The sequence below is a fragment of the Eurosta solidaginis genome, chromosome 3, assembly GCF_040869045.1.
Source record: "Eurosta solidaginis isolate ZX-2024a chromosome 3, ASM4086904v1, whole genome shotgun sequence".
Lineage (NCBI taxonomy): Eukaryota > Metazoa > Arthropoda > Insecta > Diptera > Tephritidae > Eurosta > Eurosta solidaginis.
The window spans coordinates 247965086-247985864 of record NC_090321.1 but is presented as its reverse complement, the minus strand read 5'-3'; the positions used below and the strand labels follow the sequence as shown (position 1 = coordinate 247985864).

General features: G+C 35.9%; 1 protein-coding gene across 1 annotated transcript in view; it reads right to left on the bottom strand.

Annotated features, from left to right (window-relative positions):
- LOC137246120 (uncharacterized) overlaps positions 1–20779 on the bottom strand; it is a 197791-nt gene that overhangs the window by 28149 nt on the left and 148863 nt on the right. The window contains exon 12 of the mRNA XM_067777213.1: positions 5269–5393. Coding sequence (XP_067633314.1) covers positions 5269–5393 — 125 coding nt within the window. The remainder of the gene's footprint in view (positions 1–5268; positions 5394–20779) is intronic.

Below are 20779 nucleotides of genomic sequence, written 5' to 3'. Positions count from 1 at the left end.
AATAGAATTTTACTTTTTAAATTGAATTATAACATTAAATTGGAAAACACTAACATTTTTGACAAAAGGGTGTGGCACCGCCTCTTTTATGACTAAGCAATTTTCGATGTTTCGGGAGCCATAACTCGAAGAAAAATTAACATATCGTAATGAAATTGTATACACATATTTTCCTTATAGGAGACAATATTTCTGGTAAAAATGGACGGGATCGGTTAAAGACCACGGCAACTTAGATATAAAATAAATTTAAAAGGTTAGAATAATAAGCTATAACTTAGCAAAAAATAGTTTTTAATCAATGAAATTTGACTTATCAAGTTTTATTGTAAGAGGAAATGTGTGTTATGTAGAAAAATAATTTATCTGAAATGCAATGTACAATTGAAGCTCACGCTGAGTATATAATATTTGGTTACACCCGAACTTAGACACCTTTACTTGTTTTAATTGAATTCTTTACTCTTCCGTTTACCAATGCACCCTTACGCTTCAATTTTCCCATCTATGGCCTAGATTCAGTAAGTTCGAGTTTTGACATCTTTGTATACCTTTCTTGAAAATGAAATTATATATTAACTTCGTCACGAATCTCAAAATTATAAGCCATTAAAGGAAAATAGATAGGCCCATCAATAAGTATACAAATTAATCCCTCAATTTTTAAGGTATCTTGATAAAATTTTGTGAGCGGGTATATTTGGGTGTCCGATTAGACATTTGTCGGAACCGGCCCGATCGCACCACTATAGCATATATCCCCCATACAATCGATTTTTCAGAAAAGAGGATTTTTATCATATCTTCCTCAATTTATCAGATTTAAGCTTCAAACTTCACCATATACTTTCGTATATTGCACATATTGTTGTCTGAACAAGTAAGGAAGGCTAAGTTCGGGTGTAACCGAACATTACATACTCATCTGAGAGCTTTGGAGACAAAATAAGGGAAAATCGCAATGTAGGAAAATGAACCTAGGGTAACCTTGGAATGTGTTTGTATGACATGTGTATCAAATCGAAGATATTAAAGAGTATTGTTACGAATATTAGCAAAACTAAGGAGTGCTGCCATCTCTAAGCCGATGCTAAGCAGTGACGTGAATTCACACCCATAGATCAATCATTATGTATTTACATAAACGAAACAATAATTGCATCTACACATATGTACCATGTACGTATACGAGCAGCGGAGAGTCAATGCACAAACACATGCATATAACTGAGATACTCCTATAAGTATGCAATGAGAAAAACTATAAAATTGTGCAATTGTAGTTACGGCTGAGAAGTTTGAGAGCTACTGGACTAGTAGATTCTGGAAGCGCCTAGAAGATGTATAAAATTGTGCAATTGTAGTTACAGCTGAGAAGTTTGAGAGCTGCTGGACTAGTAGATTCCGGAAGCACCTAGAAGATGCGAAGGTTGAAATCAAAGAGTATAAAAGGCGACAATTGTAGAGGCGCTGGGATTCACGACTAAGACGATATCTAGCGAGCAATAGCAGTATTATTTTGAAAGTCAGGTTCATTTAAGCTATCAGTTTGGTTATTAAGCTATTCGTTGCACAGTTTGAGTGTTATTGTGAAGTATTTTAATAAAAGCCATTTTTCCATTATTCAATATTGGAGTTATTTATTCAACAGTTTAGCGATACGAACCTAGCAAAAGGGCAAATAAGAGGATTTGCAGCAAATTCGTTACAGTATTTTAAAAGGGAGTGGGCCATAGTTCTATAGGTGGACGCCATTTCGGGATGTCGCCATAAAGGTGGACCAGGGGTGACTATAGAATGTGTTTGTACGATATGGGTATTAAATGAAAGTGCTAATGAGTATTTTAAAGGGTAGTGGGCCTTAGTTCCATAGGTGGACGCCTTTTCGATATATCGCCATAAAGGTGGACCAGGAGTGACTCTAGAATGTGTTTGTACGATATGGGTATCAAATGAAAGATTTTAATAAATATTTTAAGTGGTAGTGGGCCTTAGTTCTATAGGTGGACGCCTTTTCGAGATATCGCCATAAAGGTGGACCAGGGGTGACTCTAGAATGTGTTTGTACGATATTGACATAAAGGTGGACCAGGAGTGACTCTAGAATGTGTTTGTACGATATGGGTATCAAATGAAAGATGTTAATAAATATTTTAAGTGGTAGTGGGCCTTAGTTCTATAGGTGGACGCCTTTTCGAGATATCGACATAAAGGTGGACCAGGAGTGACTCTAGAATGTGTTTGTACGATATGGGCATCAAATGAAAGATGTTAATAAATATTTTAAGTGGTAGTGGGCCTTAGTTCTATAGGTGGACGCCTTTTCGCGATATCGCCATAAAGGTGGACCAGGGGTGACTCTAGAATGTGTTTGTACGATATGGGTATCAAATGAAAGGTGGTAATGAGTATTTTAAAAGAGAGTGATCCTTAGTTCTATAGGTGGACGCCTTTTCGAGATATCGCCATAAAGGTGGACCAGGGGTGACTCTAGAATGTGTTTGTGCGATATGGGTATCAAATAAAAGGTGCTGATGAGTATTTTAATAGGGAGTGGGCCTTAGTTCTATAGGTGGACGCCTTTTCGATATATCGCCATAAAGGTGGGCCAGGAGCGACTCTAGAATGTGCTTGTACGATATGGGTATCAAATGAAAGGTATTAATAAGTATTTTAAAAGGGAGTGGGCCTTAGTTCTATAGGTGGTCGCCTTTTCGAGATATCGACATAAAAGTAGACCAGGGGTGACTCTATAACGTGTTTATATGATATGGGTATCAATATAAAGGTACTAACGAGGGTTTTAAAAGGGAGTGGCCCTTAGTTGTATATGTGAAGGAGTTTTCGAGATATCGAACAAAATGTGGACCAGGGTGACCCAGAACATCATCTGCCGGGTACAGCTAATTTATTTTTATATATAATACCACGATACTATTCCTGCCAAGATTCCAAGTGCTTTTGATTTCGCCCTGCAGAACTTTTTCATTTTCTTCTACTTAATATGGCAGGTGTGAAACAAAGTTTTTTCAAAAGTTATGTTTTGCGTCAATAAACCAATGCAATTGCCATGTTTCTTCCCTTTTTTCATATTTGGTATAGAATTATGGCATGTTTTTAATTTTTCGTAATTTTCGATATCGAAAAAGTGGGCGTGGTCGTAGTCGGATTTCGGCCATTTTTATACCAAGATAAAGTGAGTTCAGATAAGCACGTGAACTAAGTTTAGTAAAGATATATCGATTTTTGCTCAAGTTATCGTGTTAACGGCCGAGCGGAAGGACAGACGGTCGACTGTGTATTAAAACTGGGCGTGGCTGGACTGGATCGATCTTATATATAGCATATATCCCCAACAACCGATTGTTCAAATAAGAAACTTTTCGCAATTTCTACACCAATTGACCAGCTAGAAGCTTCAAATTTCACCAAATGATTACGTATATAGTACATATTGTTGTCTGATAAACTCATAGAGATCGGTGGTATAAATGTATATTATATACCCCATATAAACTGTCATTTCTGCCCCCTTTTTAACGGCTAGAAGCTTCAAATTTCATCAAATACTTATGGCGATTTCTTTTCTACACCAAAATGTCGCCACTTTCAGGGGCAAACATTTTTAAGATTCTCCTGTGAAATTGTAGCCACTTAAATTATTCAGTGCTACCCTGAATGACTTGAAAAGAACAAAAATTGTAACCCTGTCACGTAATCAGATGTTTGTTCGCGCCAGATAAACAAAAACTTTCGCAAATTATATTTATTTAAATAAAATTCATTTTAGTATACTGTGTTTATTTGTCAATGTGATTCATCAGCTGACTGACAGGGCTGTTCTCTGCACTGTCAATGGCAGCGAGTGCAAGTAATGTTGCATTTTTTGCCATTTTTAGGGGTAGATTGTTCATAAAAGATAATGATGTCCACTATTGAGGCTACACTGATTTTACAACAGAGCACAACTTTTTGAAGAGTTGGCATGAAGGCGACATTTTCGTGTAGAAAAGAAATCACCATAAGGTTTACGTTATATATTGTTGAGATAAGTGATTCATTGTCATAGCTATTTCATACAGACCTCACACAAACTACCTACCTATTTTTAATTTTATATTTATCTTAAAACTCGCTTAGGTATTAGAGGTTAACGCCGGTCACTTAATCGGCGGCGGCGGCGTGTCAGGCGCGTCGACAAAGTGATCGGAGTAAACCTCTGTATTGAATGGCTATGAATGAATGTGGAAACATACTGCTGACGTCAATGGTATGTTTGACGATTTGGAACAACATCATTAACTTGCGGATGAGTCACTGGAAGGCTTGTAAAGCGAAAATTAAAAAAAAAAAAAATATTTGCAAAGGTTTCGTTTACATGTATTTAAGGAAATCGACGTTTCGGCCATTTCGGAAAGATTCGCGGTTTTTGCCTCAAAATCTCGCGGATCGTTCAGAAAATTTCGGGATTAGCTCCTTGCGGAGAGAGGGAGAAATACTTAGAATGGTCACACTTTTGTAGGAGATGTTCTGGGCTAACTCTAATGCCCGTCGTCGGCACGATTTCTTTAAATCATTTGTGGCTACATGCTGGTCACGCACAAAGGCGACTTACGGTTGCTATCAATTATCTACTAATAGTCATGACTCTCGTGGCACAGTTTTACCTATTAGCATAGCAAAAGAGGCTAGCACAGAACCACTCCACCTATTCGGATAAAGACATTCGAAGGCATTGTAAAAAAGTTTCCCTATAAGGGAAGGGACCCACAAGCTTTATTTCGACTCCGAACGGCAACTGCAAGGGAGATGAGTTTAGAAAAACTTTTTGCTAATTGAAAAAACTCTTCTGCGGGACCTTCGGTGTGGTAGGCAGAGCACGCTACCACTACACCTCGGCGGCCGCCAAATAAAGCCGGCCTTAGACCTAGTTTACATATGCATAGCAAGATTATCTTAATTTTCGTAATTAACTCCTAATCGGTAAATAAATACCTAGATTTCCCATATACATTTTTCTCGTAGATAATCGTTAATCAGGAAGAACTTTTATGGAGGGCGATATTTTTCATAAACTTAGAAACATCTTTACGGTGCTATCTCGAAATGGAAGCACGAGAAACGTGAAGATTTTACAGCTAATAATCTAATTCCCTACGGTGGGACATTTGTGAACGCATAGATTAACTATTGCGGATTAGTTGGATGTGTAAACGCAGACTTATTCTATTATTTAAAACGAAGAAAGGTATATACTTAAGTACTTACTTGAAACAAAAGTCTTGCAGACTTGTGTACCTAGGTCGACGTCTGCCGTTATTATTTCTAGGCCTCCTTGCATCCTCATGGTGGTTTAAAATATTTCTTTTAGTGTTTTCTTGTGCTTTTTTCTCCTGTAATTATATAACATTTCCATATACATATATTAAAATTTCATTTAATTTAATTCAAGTTTCAAAATGAATTCTTCTGTGAGAAGGTGTTAAGCTCATGAATTCTTAAATATAAGTATAAACTGAACACACCATTAAACAAACATACATAAATATGTACAACTGAGCCCGAGTTTACAAAGTTTCTCATTCGCAACGAAGAAGAACTTTACAAAAACAAATCTACATGGCACACAAATTAATATAGAGACAAAATGTCTCAATTGTGTTGTTAGTGTAGAAATGAGAAAAACTAAATTAAGCATGAAAACAAATACCAGCAGGATGGCCTAGTGGTTAAAGGCTACTGCAGTTTCACCATGTGATTCACGGTTCGAATCCCGGTGAAACCTTTGACAACATTACAAAATTGCCTGATGATGATTATGTTGGCGGTTTTCGAAATGGGTCCATCGCAATATGCCAGTAAATGTTTCTTTCTTTTCAGTTTCTCTTAGAAAAACATAATAATTGAAATTCAATTATTATAAGCCGGTGTTAAGCTCATGAATTCTTAAATATATGAATACATTTTTGTTTGAAATTCTTTTCTCTCCCACCGCTTCACAGAACAAAAATTATTAAATTTTTGAGTCAGACATATATAAAAATTTAATCGGGACTCTTATTTTTTAAGGCTGTATTAAAGGTCCGGCCGTTAAGTCAAACCTAGAACCACAGTCGAAATTTATACAGAAAAAGATTCTAAAAATGGCACTAAAATGAAGACGGGATCCGGGATAGACAAGAAATGAATATCTTGACCTAAACCTGTAGCCTCAGCCAAACATAAGTTGCAGAGAAAAAAATTAAATAAAAACAGATTTAAAATTTAAAACTGAAACTGGGACCGAAAATAATGTATTAGGCTATGATCCAATAAGTTATTAAGGGGGTTCACTTTATGTTATACCTATATGACACTACTTTATTTTCCTCTATTTTCTCTTATATTTTTTGTCGCCATCCCTCCTAATACGTTTTCAGTACTGGTGTAAGTGTGTAAACTTTATTTCAAAAAACTAACGAAATACAAGAAAAATACAACCTAGTTCGTTAACAAAAAATGGGCCAGTTTGTATTTCGATAAGGTTTTTTGACATTGGCCCGTTTTTCCTTTATTTCTTCTGACAAATGAAAATTTTGTTTTTAGTTTGAAAAGTTGGTGCATAAAAATATACCTAAAATCAACTTTCTGTGAAGAAAGTGAACCATCAGAGACCGAAATAATTTTCCCGTGTTATTTTCATTGTTTTTATACCCAGCTGTACTTGTACACAGGGTATTATAACTTTGATTGGATAACGGTTGGTTGTACAGGTATAAAGGTATCGAGATAGATATAGACTTCCATATACATATCGAAATCATCAGCATCGAAAAAAATTTTATTGAGCCATGTCCGCTCGTTCGTCCGTCTGTCCGTTAACACGATAACTTGAGTAAATATTGAGATATCTTCACACACGAGCTTATCTGGACCCAGAATAGATTCGTATTGAAAATGAGCGAAATCGTATGATAACCACGCCCACTTTTTATATATATAACATTTTGGAAAACACAAAAAACCTGATTATTTAGTAAATAATACACCTAGAATGTTAAAATTTGACGTGTGGACTATTGAAACTCTTGATAAAAATTTGAAAAAAATTTTAAAATGGGCGTGGCACCACCCACTTGTAATAAAATCAATTTTATAAATATTATTAATCATAAATCAAAAATCGCTAAACGTATCGTAACAAAATTCGGCCTTTACTATAAGGAATGCTTTGACAAAAAATTTATGAAATCGGTTAAGGACCACGCCCACTTTTATATAAAAGATTTTTAAAAGGGTCTTGTACGAATAAAATGAGCTATATCTTTGCAAAAAACAATGGTATTTCATTTCCCAAGTGCATTTATAACAATAAATAGGAAAGACTTCAAATTTAAAAAATAGGCGTGGCACCGCCCCTTTTATGACTAAGCGTTTTTCTGTTTCGGGAGCCACAACTCGAAGAAAAATTAGTTCAGATTAAAACCATATGTATATGTATTATTACGCAACCTTGTAACAATATTAAGCACACCAAACAAACAACAACAGCATTTCAAGTGTACAGCTTGTATTTAATGTTCGGTTTCACCCGAACTTAGACTTCCTTACTTGTTATTGTTAAATATGTGTATGAAAAAATACAATTTAAAAAATTAAAAAAACATGTCAAACTCACTAATTTTGGGGGAACAGTGGTTTCGCTTTCTCATGGTAGAAATTGTTTTTAAACGTTTTTATTTAGCTTGACTTGACAGGCTGGCTGGCTGGTCGGCACGAATTTTGTAATTGAAATTTAAGGAACTTCCCGATAAGCTACAAGCTTAAAACTTGGAATATAGTTCAGAACCCGATGACAATGCAATAATAAGGAAAAAATCCGATAGGTGGCGCATGGATCGAAATATTTCAAAAAGTCGCATTTGTGGTCTGATTTGGTTCATATTTGGAAGACATAATACATACATGAATAGAAAGCGGCCTGTGAAAAAAATCGCCGCTAGGTGGCGCAAGGATCGAGATATTCAAAAAAATTTTATTTGTTGTCCGATTTGGCTCATATATGGAACACGTAATACATACAAGAATAGAAATAGACCTATACAAAAAATCGCCTCTACCCACTCAGCATTTAGGTGATTCAATTTTGAATTTCCCTACATATAAATACAATTTGATTACTCTTTCTGACTAAATAATGAGTTATCATATAATTGAACAAAAGAAATAATCAAATATGAATACTTTTGATGATGAAAAACTAAAAAGCATTTTGCGATCACTTTTTGGAATCATTTTTGAAGTCCTTTAATGACTTAATTTTAATATTTCATAAAAACCAACAAAAAGAATAATCAAATATGCTTACCTTGGATGATCAAAAACTGAATATAGTTTTTCAATCACATTTTGGAATCATATTTGAATCAAATGTGTTTACTTTAGGTGATCAAAAGTTTATAATCATTTTTCATTCAGCTTTCTGAATCTTTAAAATTTATTTTTTTAATCATTAAAAATTTAATTTTTTTCACATATACATATTATCATGAAGCTAAGAAAAAATATATAAAAATTTTATTATTTATGCAAAAGATATTCTTCAAGACAAAAATAATGTAATGCTGCTCGTGAACGAAGATTTCCCCAACCATTTCTCCCCTTCAGCTTTCCAGAAAATACATAATGATTGGACAATACATAGGGTTTAAGCTATTTGAACCCCAGGTAAGTGAAACTATCTTGACATACCTGGATACGGCTTCAACATCCCGTATCGTTTTCGTATTTTAAGATGCAGACGATAATGCTGATGTTGGATGTTGTAGTCGCAGGTGTATATCGGTCAAGTTTGTTTGCGAGTTAGCTGTGGTTCTAATAGCTCACTTTCGCATGCTTTCTTCCCCTGATGAAATAAGATTATTATGTAGTATCCTATTTTTAATGAGATATGAAGAATAAATGCATTATAATGGTATTCAAAAATGATTCAAAAATCTCAACCAAAACGATTGAAATATATTCACGAATATGATCAGAATATGACTGTGAAAAGCAGTCAAATATTACTCTAAAACTATTAAAGCTGAATTTTACAATCATATCAAATATGAAGCGTTTCGAAATAGTAATCATAAATGATTATTCAAGAATAATCACATTTATGGTACATTTTTTTCCCGACGATACGTTAATTTACGAACAGAAAATGCTTTTAAATTTGAACGTTTTTAATCATCTTGGGGTATGATATTTTAATATTTTTTGATCAAAATTTTCAAAAAATGCTGGCTGGGTAGGTGGCGCAAGGATCGAGATATTCAAAAAAAAACCTATTTGTGGTCCGATTTGGCTCATATTTAGAACAAATATTACATACAGTCCGGTAGAAGTGACATCAAAATATTTTGGAGTTCGAGGAGGGACGAGCATATACGTGGTGCAGAGTCTAGTAAGGTTTTTGGAAGGATTATGTATTGAGAGCTTAGATTGTTACAAATTGTCAGGAATGATTCCTTGTAATAATGAGTCACTAAATGAAATAATAGGCAATTAAATAAAGACTAAAAACTTGAAAATAAAATAATTAAAAAAAGTGAACCTTAATAAGGTTATGCTACGCCTCACATTTTTAGAAATTTCACGCGCCCAATTAAACCGTTTAACTTAAATTTTTTTTTTATTATTTTATTGTATTTTGAAGTTCCGATAAAGTTCCGTCAGTTTTTCTAGCTTGGAATCCAAGACAAAATAAAGTAATGTCATATAGGTATTACAAGCGGTGGATTGGCAAGCCACAGAAACAGAATAAATGCTAAAAATTGTATGCAATCCGTGCATCTTTGCAAGAGATACCGAGTTGATATTGAAACTAGAAACTTTCGACCGAAATTGAATTTTTTTTCTTCACCGGATATTCCATATTTTTCTTAACATTCAGGCAATGTGTGTATGTGGAAAACCCCTTGTTGATTTAAAAATATAAGTTTATTAGACGTAGGTATACCCATATTTTTACACATCAAACTTCACGAGTACTAGGTAAGAAGGTACTGACGTATTTCTATTTGAATGGCTTGGATTTGCAATACATACAATAATATAAATACAGTTTAAAACAAGTAAGGAAGGCTAAGTTCAGGTGTAACCGAACATAACATACTCAGTTGAGAGCTATGGAGACAAAATAAGGAAAATCAATCTGGGGTAACCCTGGAATGTGGTTGTATAACATGTGTATCAAATGAAAGGTATTAAAGAGTATTTTAAGAGAGAGTAGGCCATAGTTCTATGGATGAACGCCATTTAGGGATATCGCCATAAAGGTAGACCAGGGCTGACTCTAGAATTTGTTTGTACGATATGGGTATCAAATGAAAGGTGTTACTGAGCATTTTAAGAGGGAGTGGGCCTTAGGTCTATCGGTGGACGCCTTTTCGAGATGTCCCCATTAAGGTGGACCAGGGGTGATTCTATAATGTGTTTGTACGATATGGGTATCAAATGAAAGCTGTTAATGAGTATGTTGAAAAGGAGTGATCCTTAGTTCCATAGGTGGACGCCGTTTCGAGATATCGCCATAAAGGTGGACCAGGGGTGTCTGTACGATATGTGCATCAAACGAAAGGTGTTACTGAGCATTTTAAGAGGGAGTGGGCATTAGGTCTATAGGTGGACGCCCTTTCGAGATATCGCCATTAGGGTGGGCCAGGGGTGACTCTAGAATGTTTGTACGATATGGGTATCAAACGAAAGGTGTTACTGAGCATTTTAAGAGGGAGTGGGCATTAGGTCTATAGGTGGACGCCTTTTCGAGATATCGCCATTAGGGTGGGCCAGGGGTGACTCTAGAATGTGTTTGTACGATATGGGTATCAAATGAAAGGTGGTAAGGAGTATTTGAAAAGGGAGTAATCCTTAGTTCTATAGGTGGACGCCTTTTCGAGATATCGCCATAAAGGTGGACCAAGGGTGACTCTAGAATGTTTGTACGATATGGGTATCAAACGAAAGGTGTTACTGAGCATTTTAAGAGGGAGTGGGCATTAGGTCTATAGGTGGACGCCTTTTCGAGATATCGCCATTAGGGTGGGCCAGGGTGACTCTAGAATGTGTTTGTACGATATGGGTATCAAATGAAAGGTGGTAATGAGTATTTTAAAAGGGAGTAATCCTTAGTTCTATAGGTGGACGCCTTTTCGAGATATCGCCATAAAGCTGGACCAAGGGTGACTCTAGAATGTTTGTACGGTATGGGTATCAAACGAAAGGTGTTACTGAGCATTTTAAGAGGGAGTGGGCATTAGGTCTATAGGTGGACGCCTTTTCGAGATATCGCCATTAGGGTGGGCCAGGGTGACTCTAGAATGTGTTTGTACGATATGGGTATCAAATGAAAGGTGGTAATGAGTATTTTAAAAGGGAGTAATCCTTAGTTCTATAGGTGGACGCCTTTTCGAGATATCGCCATTAGGGTGGGCCAGGTGTGACTCTAGAATGTTTGTACGATATGGGTATCAAACGAAAGGTGTTACTGAGCATTTTAAGAGGGAGTGGGCATTAGGTCTATAGGTGGACGCCTTTTCGAGATATCGCCATTAGGGTGGGACAGGGGTGACTCTAGAATGTTTGTACGATATGGGTATCAAACGAAAGGTGTTACTGAGCATTTTAAGAGGGAGTGGACATTAGGTCTATAGGTGGACGCCTTTTCGAGATATCGCCATTAGGGTGGGCCAGGGGTGACTCTAGAATGTTTGTACGATATGGGTATCAAACGAAAGGTGTTAATGAGCATTTTAAGAGGGAGTGGACATTAGGTCTATAGGTGGACGCCTTTTCGAGATATCGCCATTAGGGTGGGCCAGGGTGACTCTAGAATGTGTTTGTACGATATGGGTATCAAATGAAAGGTGGTAATGAGTATTTTAAAAGGGAGTAATCCTTAGTTCTATAGGTGGACGCCTTTTCGAAATATCGCCATTAGGGTGGGCCAGGTGTGACTCTACAATGTTTGTACGATATGGGTATCAAACGAAAGCTGTTACTGAGCATTTTAAGAGGGAGTGGGCATTAGGTCTATAGGTGGACGCCTTTTCGAGATATCGCCATTAGGGTGGGCCAGGGGTGACTCTAGAATGTTTGTACGATATGGGTATCAAACGAAAGGTGTTACTGAGCATTTTAAGAGGGAGTGGACACTAGGTCTATAGGTGGACGCCTTTTCGAGATATCGCCATTAGGGTGGGCCAGGGGTGACTCTAGAATGTTTGTACGATATGGGTATCAAACGAAAGGTGTTACTGAGCATTTTAAGAGGGAGGGGGCATTAGGTCTATAGGTGGACGCCTTTTCGAGATATCGCCATTAGGGTGGGACAGGGGTGACTCTGGTATGTTTTTGTACGATATGGATATCAAATTAAAGGTATTAATGAGGGTTTTAAAAGCGAGTGGCCCTTAGATGTATATGTGAAGGCGTTCTCGCGATATCGACCAAAATGTGGACCAGGTGATCCAGAAAATCATCTGTCGGGTACTGCTAATTTATTTATATATGCAATACCACTAACAGTATTCCTGCCAAGATTCCAAGGGCTGTTGATTTCGCCTTGTAGAACTTTTTCATTTTCTTCTACTTAATATGGTAGGTGTCACACCCATTTTACAAAGGTTTTTCCAAAGTTATATTTTGCGTCAATAAACCAATCCAGTTACCATGTTTCATCCCTTTTTTCGTGTTTGGTATAGAATTATGGCATTTTTTTCATTTTTCGTAATTTTCGATATCGATAAAGTGGGCGTGGTTATGGTCAGATTTCGCCCATTTTTTATACCAAGAAAAAGTGAGCTCAGGTAAGTACGTGGGCTAAGTTTAGTAAAGATATATCGGATTTTGCTCAAGTTATTGTGTTAATGGCCGAGCGGAAGGACAGACGGTGGACTGTGTATAAAAACTGGGCGTGGCTTCCACCGATTTCGCCCATTTTCACAGAGAACAGTTACCGTCATAGAATCTATGCTGCTACCAAATTTGAGAAGGATTGGTAAATTTTTGTTCGACTTATGGCAATAAAAGTATTCTAGACAAACTAAATGAAAATGGGCGGAGCCACGCCCATTTTGAAATTTTCTTTTATTTTTGTATTTTGTTGCATCATATCATTACTGGAGTTGAATTTTGACTTAATTTACTTATATACAGTAAAGATATTAAATTTTTTGTTAAAATTTGAATTTAAAAAAATTTTTTTTTAAAAAGTGGGCGTGTTCTTCATCCAATTTTGCTAATTTTTATTTAGCACATATAGAGTAATAGTAGTAACGTTCCTGCCAAATTTCATCATGATATCTTCAACGACTGCCAAATTACAGCTTGGAAAACTTTTAAATTACCTTCTTTTAAAAGTGTGCGGTGCCACGCCCATTGTCCAAACTTTTACTAATTTTCTCTTTTGCGTCACAGGGTCAACCTACCTACCAAGTTTCATCGCTTCATCCGTCCTTGGTAATGAATTATCGCACTTTTTAGGTTTTTTCAAAGTTAATATACTCTGTGTGCAAAGCACGCTGAGTATAAAAAGAACTAAAAATCATGCAAACATGGTGCCGTTTTAGTATCTACAATCCACTTAGATATTTGATTTTGATAACACCGTAGCACAAAGGTTCGTATCTCCGCTATTAAAAGCATACAAATTTGGCATTAAACAAAAACTAGAGCAACTCAATAAACAAATCTTTTGTTTGAAGAATGTTATTGATCTCAAGACAAACAAATCACCAAAACGAATCATATTTTTGATAACGGCATACACTTGAAAACTTGTATTGTTTACTATGGCGACCAAAAATCAGAGAACGTAAACATTTTATTTAAAGATATCGAATTGCATTTTTATGTTGTTGTAAACAATGAGCGCTTCCAGCGAACACAATTGTTTATCAATCGTTGAGTGATAATTTTCTGAACGCACCGTGGAGTATTTTTGATCCACTTAATGGTTGGGATTTTACTTACGTCAAATTACTTAGCATACATTTTTTTCGCTACATTCCATTGTGACTTCATACAAGTGGCGAATGTTTGATAAACACGTTCACAATAGTAAACAGCCTCGATCACCTGTTCAATCGCTGTTCGATTTCTAAAATCATTTGCTCAATAGTGTTTTTCAAACATTTTCGTAGACGACTTGTATATTGTATTATTTACATATTTTAAAATGTTATCTTACCCACTCAGCATTTAAGTGATTCAATTTTGAATTTCCACAATTAATTTTCGAACAGAAAATGCGTATCGGTAACCTTATAACAGCTGATTCGACCAACCTTATGAGAACCAATGCAATCGATTATTGGTGCCGCTAAGGTCGTAACCGTATCTTAGCCAACCAATTGGTTTTTGGTTTACCGTCGTAACGATAAACAGCTGATTACGTTAGGGATACGACTACAGCGATACGACATACGGCACCAATGACTCCCGCTTAACATATAGCTGAATCAGTTGCGGTGAATAGTGGACACACACCATTTGTAGAGGTGAAACATAGACACATATTTCAGTTGCATGTAAGTATAATGCGTATTGAAATTTAGGAGTACTAACTTTTTGCGCAGCAATTTCAGAAGAGTAGATAAATTTTAACGCTTAGCAGTCCATATAAAGTTTAAGCGTAAACGTATATAGAAGTAAAAAAAACAGCTATTATTTCATTTGGAAGTTAGCTCAACTCACTGTCCATAGAACAAATTTTCTATGACTCAACTGACGGTAATATGTTTGCAACATATCAACAAAAATTGTGTTCCCTGAAAGGGCACAATATGTGCAATATAACAATCAAAGTGAAATCATACATCGCTGAATAAGGCTCGGTCATTTCATTAGGTGAATCGTTTTCTTTATACCCAGTTGTACTTGTACACAGGGTATCATAACTTTGATTGGATAACGGTTGGTTGTACGGTATAAAGGAATCGATATAGCTATATCAAAATCATAAGTATCGAAAAAAATGTAGGTTATGTCCGCCCGCTCGTCCATTAACACAATAACTTGAGTAGATATTGATATATCTTCACCAAGTTCGGTATACGGGCTTATCTGGATCCATAATATATTGGTATTGAAAATGTGCGAAATCGGAAATCTTTTTCGATATGGAAAATTTAGAAAAATTAAAAAAAAATTAGATAATTCAAAAACGAATAACGCTAAGCTAATGAAATTTGGTAGGTGGGTTGGTTTTATGACGCAAGATATACATTCAAAAAAAATTTGGAATATGGACGTGGCACCCCCCACATTTAGAATAGGAAAATTTGGAAGTTTAAAAAGCCGTTAAAGATATTACATTGAAATTTGGCAGAGCCCCTATTCTTACCAAATTATAAAGACTGAGAGTAGATAATCAAAATCGGTTAAAGACCACGCCGATTTCCTAAAGGTCTAACCTTAACAAAGTTTGCAATAACTGTATGGTATTTAACTTCATTTGAGTGATGTTCTATCTCAGTAGTAATATGGTTAAGCTAAGAACAAAACTTAAACAAATGTTGAAAATGGGTTTGCCCCTCCCGTTTGTTGTACTCTTTCCAAAATACTTTTAATGCCATAAGTCGAACAACAGCATTTCAAGTGCACAGCTGGGTATATAATGTTCGGTTGCACCCGAACTAGACCTCCTTACTGGTTTTTTTTTTTTTTGTTATTGTTTTTGGCGCACAGATTACCAACAAGGCATGAGGGAAAAATGTAAAATAACACACAATAGAGATGTAATGTAAACAAAGATCGTTATATTGGTGTTAGCGGGAAATACCCTTATTTTTTATTTATTTGTTTATTTAAAGTCGACACAAAACGAAAACGGTCCACTGGTAAAGTATAAAATTTGTACAAAAGTATTATAACTTATAAATTATAAGATTAACATTAAATTAAATGTAAAGAGAGAATATCAAACTTTAAAATATCAGGTCAAATTAGAGAGTATTAGGCTATATAATGCGGGAAGCGAACATTCAATACTTATACATTTATACAGCTCATTGTAGTGCGCACACCAAATCCGCAGAGGTTCACTTTTTGCGAAGTTTAAGCGACATAGCGGTAAAAGAAAAGGCACGAAGTGCCTCGACGTCCTAGCGGGAACAGCGAAATTAAGCCGAGCTAGCAATTCAGGGGGCCTACTCTGTATTGCGATGCGAAAGCAAAAATACGCGAAATCGCAAAATCGGTACTATGTATCTTGACATTCGCATGCATATTTTGACTTTCGCATTCACATTTTGCCCATTCGCAATTTTTCTCCCTTTTCGCATTGCCGGCACTCTGTATTGCGAAAGCGAATGTCAAACAGCATTCATTTTCGCATTTTTCTTGCTACAAGTAATAGGCATTCGCATTGTACAAATATGTAAGTATTAATTGATGATTTTATAAATTGATATCTTTATATTCATTGTACATTCTTTTGAAAATATATAGGACAACTCAAAAAACAAAACAAACACAAAAGCAACAATTCAAACTCCTAGTGGACTTCATGGCAATACACCCAGATTTGGCCAAAGGGTTACTTAAAACACCCAACGCGAAAACAACGGCCAATAATTTGGAGTTGTCCCTTATAATCCTCCTATCAATTCTTTCTTCATTTAAATCGTCCCATAATGACCAGAATCCATTTTTTAATTTGTTCAACAAAAATTAATCGTTAGCCGAAATTGTAATCGCCTTGTTTGTTTTGTTCTCTTTCTTTGACTTTGGTCAGTGATGCATACTCAAGCAAAAAATTAGCGAAAAATAAAAAAGCGACACTGTTAGCAATGCGATAGCGCTACAGAGTTCCTATTACCTTTCGCATCGCAATTTATTTTCGCATCGCACTGCCTTTCGCATCGCAATACAGAGTAGGCCCCCAGAAGAGTCAATCTCACCGATGACCAACTTATGGATGAACAACGCCTCAAGTAGAATTCTACGGTTTTCAAAAGTAGGCAGATTGATGAGAAGCCTACTTCTGTAAGGTGGAAGATGAATGCTAGAATCCCAATTAAGAAAGCGAAGTGCAAATATGTATTAAAAATTGTTTCTGCACAGACTCAATCCGCGTTATATGATTTTTGTGTCCAGGACACCAGACACATGACCAATATTCAAATACTGAGCGGACCATACAAATTGTATGGAAAAACATTGTTTCGCATCTTCTAATTTGTATAAGTTCTAGCTGGACACTGTCGAAGAATTTTTTTTTTTTAAAGCAAAACCCTCTATTAGGAAACATTTGTATACCCAGCATACTTTTGCATAATGCTTGCGGTAGAGAATGTCTACGAAGAGGCTTATCCTCGAAGAGTATCCTCATTATCTCAGATAGCCATTAGGCAGGTTTCCGGGCATCAGGGATATAGGTAATGAACAGGCAGGCTATCTAGCTAAGCAGGGTACCATGGTAGCATTATATAGTCCAGAGCCCTTCTGTGGACTAAGGCACACACTAGGGAAACCATAAGTAACTGGGAAGCAATGTAGTTCATACAACACTGGATTGAATGCCAAAAGGATATTTTGATTGGGCCAGGTCCGTCTGTCCAACCGTCAACGATTAATGTTTGCCTCGAGAACCAACATCATGGTCTTCCATCTTGAACCACTATGCCCACTATTAAGCCGTGATTCTCAAAACATGGTTCAACTATTTTCTTTGATGTAAAAGCGCTTATCAACAATATTAAAAAAAATATATATATATACATATATATATAAGTAGGTATATATGTATTTCATTCGAATAGCAAAAACCTGTAGCTGACTTTTTAAGTGCATTAAGCCGAATTTAGAACAAATACTGATTTGAACACACCTGGATTTTCGCCACCCATTGGAGTACTTCATATCATTAGCAATTTATGATATAGCTGTAAAACCCGGGTTTTCGCTGGTAGGGGGTATTGAAGACCGACGATATTCTTTTAGGAAATTGACATGAAATTTTTTATAATTAAATAAAAATAGTTGTTGCTAAGTGTCCAACCTTTCAATCGTTCACTTTTCTTTAAAAATATGCCAAACAATTTTTTTGCATTAACCAGTAAAATAGTTTTATGAATCAGAAGATGTGAAACCAAATTTCCCGATACCTAGAAAACTATGAAAAGTGCGATGCGGATCACGTTAATATTACCAGTAAGGGCTCATATTTTTATACACAGTTCAATTTTTGCTTTAAAAAAGTTTTGAACGTAATTCCGAGAATAAAGGAACCCCTATTTTTTTGAAACGCCCTAACATGCATTGGATCGGGTCGAATTGATGGGCATCGAAACACCGGAAAATCTTTATGCTGAAAAGTTCTACGAAATATTCTGGACAAAAAGCTTTCCTTAAGAGAACATGGGTCCAAAACTGATATAAAATCAAAGAGGATAAATACAATAAGAGCCGTCACTCGTTATTTTGTGGCGAGTATCTCGCTGGAAATTAAAAAAATTGATGGCGAATGTTTTCTGAGAGGGACATTTTTAATTGTCTCGCATTTATCCACGCCGTGTAGGCCCCTTGTGCAACTGTGATTTTTGGAAAGAGAATTAAATAATTAATTAAATACAGTCGGAAAAATAAACACAAATACAAAAATATACATCGAGTAAATGCCAAAAAAATAACGAGTGACGGCTCTTATTGTATTTATCCTCTTTGATAAAATCCGCAAAATTTTAAATGGAAGTTTACCTAGGTACTTGTCAGATTTCTTTTATTTGAGGTATGGGGCTTTATGGAGCGGCGGCCATCTGGGTTCGAGCCCCGGGAAAAACAACATCAAAAATATAGAAACATGCTTTTTTCAATTATAAAAAAAGTTTTTCTTAGCGGTATAGCCAAACACTCTAAGTGTATTTCTGCCATGTAAAGCTTCTCAGTGAAAACTCATCTGGCTTGCTAATGCCGTTCGGAATCGGCGTAAAACAAGTAGGTCCCGTCCCACCGATTTGTTGGAAAAATTAAGAGCACGGCGCTAATTGGAGGAGAAGCTCGTTCTAAAATATTTTCGGAGGTTGCCGCAACTTGTACTTATTTTTTATTTTTATGTAGCTTTAATCATGAAACATTTCGGCTGTCCCTATTCGTCTGGAAAATTAAGTACAAAAATTTCCGATTTTTTTTTTTATTATTATAAAACAGAGCTGCACTTTTGTTTTGCCCTGAAGAATACGCAACAGGTATTTCTGTAAATGTTTTTCGAAATAACTTTAAGTTAATAAATAAGCGAAGTATTAACGCTTTCAATATTTAATAAATTTTTATTTTCTTCAATTATCTTTTTGTAAGCAATGAGAGTGAATGTTTGTTAAAAAATTAAGTTTTATATACAAAACTCAAATGTATTAAAATAAAAATAAATGTAAGGCGCGATAACCTCCGAAGAGATCTAAGGCCGAGCTTCTCTTCCAATTTGCGTCGTGCTCCTCTTGATTTTTCCCTACAAATTGGCCGGACGGGACCTACATGTTTTATGCCGACTCCGAACGGCATCTGCAAGGCAGATAAGTTTTCACTGAGAGCTTTTCATGGCAGAAATACAATCGGAGCGCTTGCCAGACACTGCCGAGGGGCGACCCCGCTTAGGAAAATTTTCTTCTAATTGAAAAATCTTATTTCTAAAATTTTGATGTTGCTTTGCCCGGGAGTTGAACCCAGGGCATACGGTGTGATAGGCGGAGCACGTTACCATCACACCACGGAGGCCGCCACTCAAATGTATTACTTTCTTATAAAATTTTATATAAGCTTACATTTTTAAGCTTCTAACCAACGCACATAGGTAGATTTAAGTTTTAGGCGGCCAAAAATATTTTATTGCCTATATCTTCTTAAAACTGTGTAATAAATGAAAAATTTTAATAATTTGTGTAATTAATCGGTTATATTAAAAAAATATTACACTGTGTAACACTAAAAAAAACCTGCGCAGTGAGGTTATTTCTCTTGTTGTACAGCAGCAAGTGTGTATCAAATCCTCTATCTAACCCCCTATAAGTATCAGCAGCTAAATTTAATGCAGTTGGCAAGCTAATTGTACCAAGTACCATGTTCAAAACTAATTTTCACTTGGACGGACTTGGAAATATAACAAAACTGGTTTTGAAAACCAAAAATAAAAAATAAAAATTTTTTTTAACATCATAAATAAAATAGGTTCTTTATCAATTTATAACTTTTAAAAATCAAAAACCCCATTAATAATGTTAGTATTTACCTGAAATATCAGAAACCATCACAATTGCTCAATTCAATTGTCTTAAAACTTAAAATATTCGCGTTAAAACATGCGATTTTACATAGGTTAAAAAAATATAACACGCGTTTCAGAAATAGCTAAATTCCGATTACTTGACAGCTAACGCCAGGTATGCGATGGATGGGAAGAGGTAGAATTATTGTACCCCTGTCTATTCTTATGCTGTGGGAGTGCTTTTTTTTGTAATTGTGGCAACTTTCAGAAATTCAATTATGGCCGCCTAAAGCTGGAGACATTGGTGCTTTATCGGTAACCGTATCGGTAACCTTTTTACAGCTGATTCGACCAACCTTATGAGAATCAATGCAATCGATTATTGGTGCCGCTAAGGTCGTAACCGTATCGTAGCCAACCAATTGGGTTTTGGTTTACCGTCGTAACGATAAACAGCTGATTACGTTAGGGATACGGATACAGCGATACGACATACGGCACCAATGACTCCAGCTTAAATGTCTAAAATCTACCTATGTGCAACGTTTCATT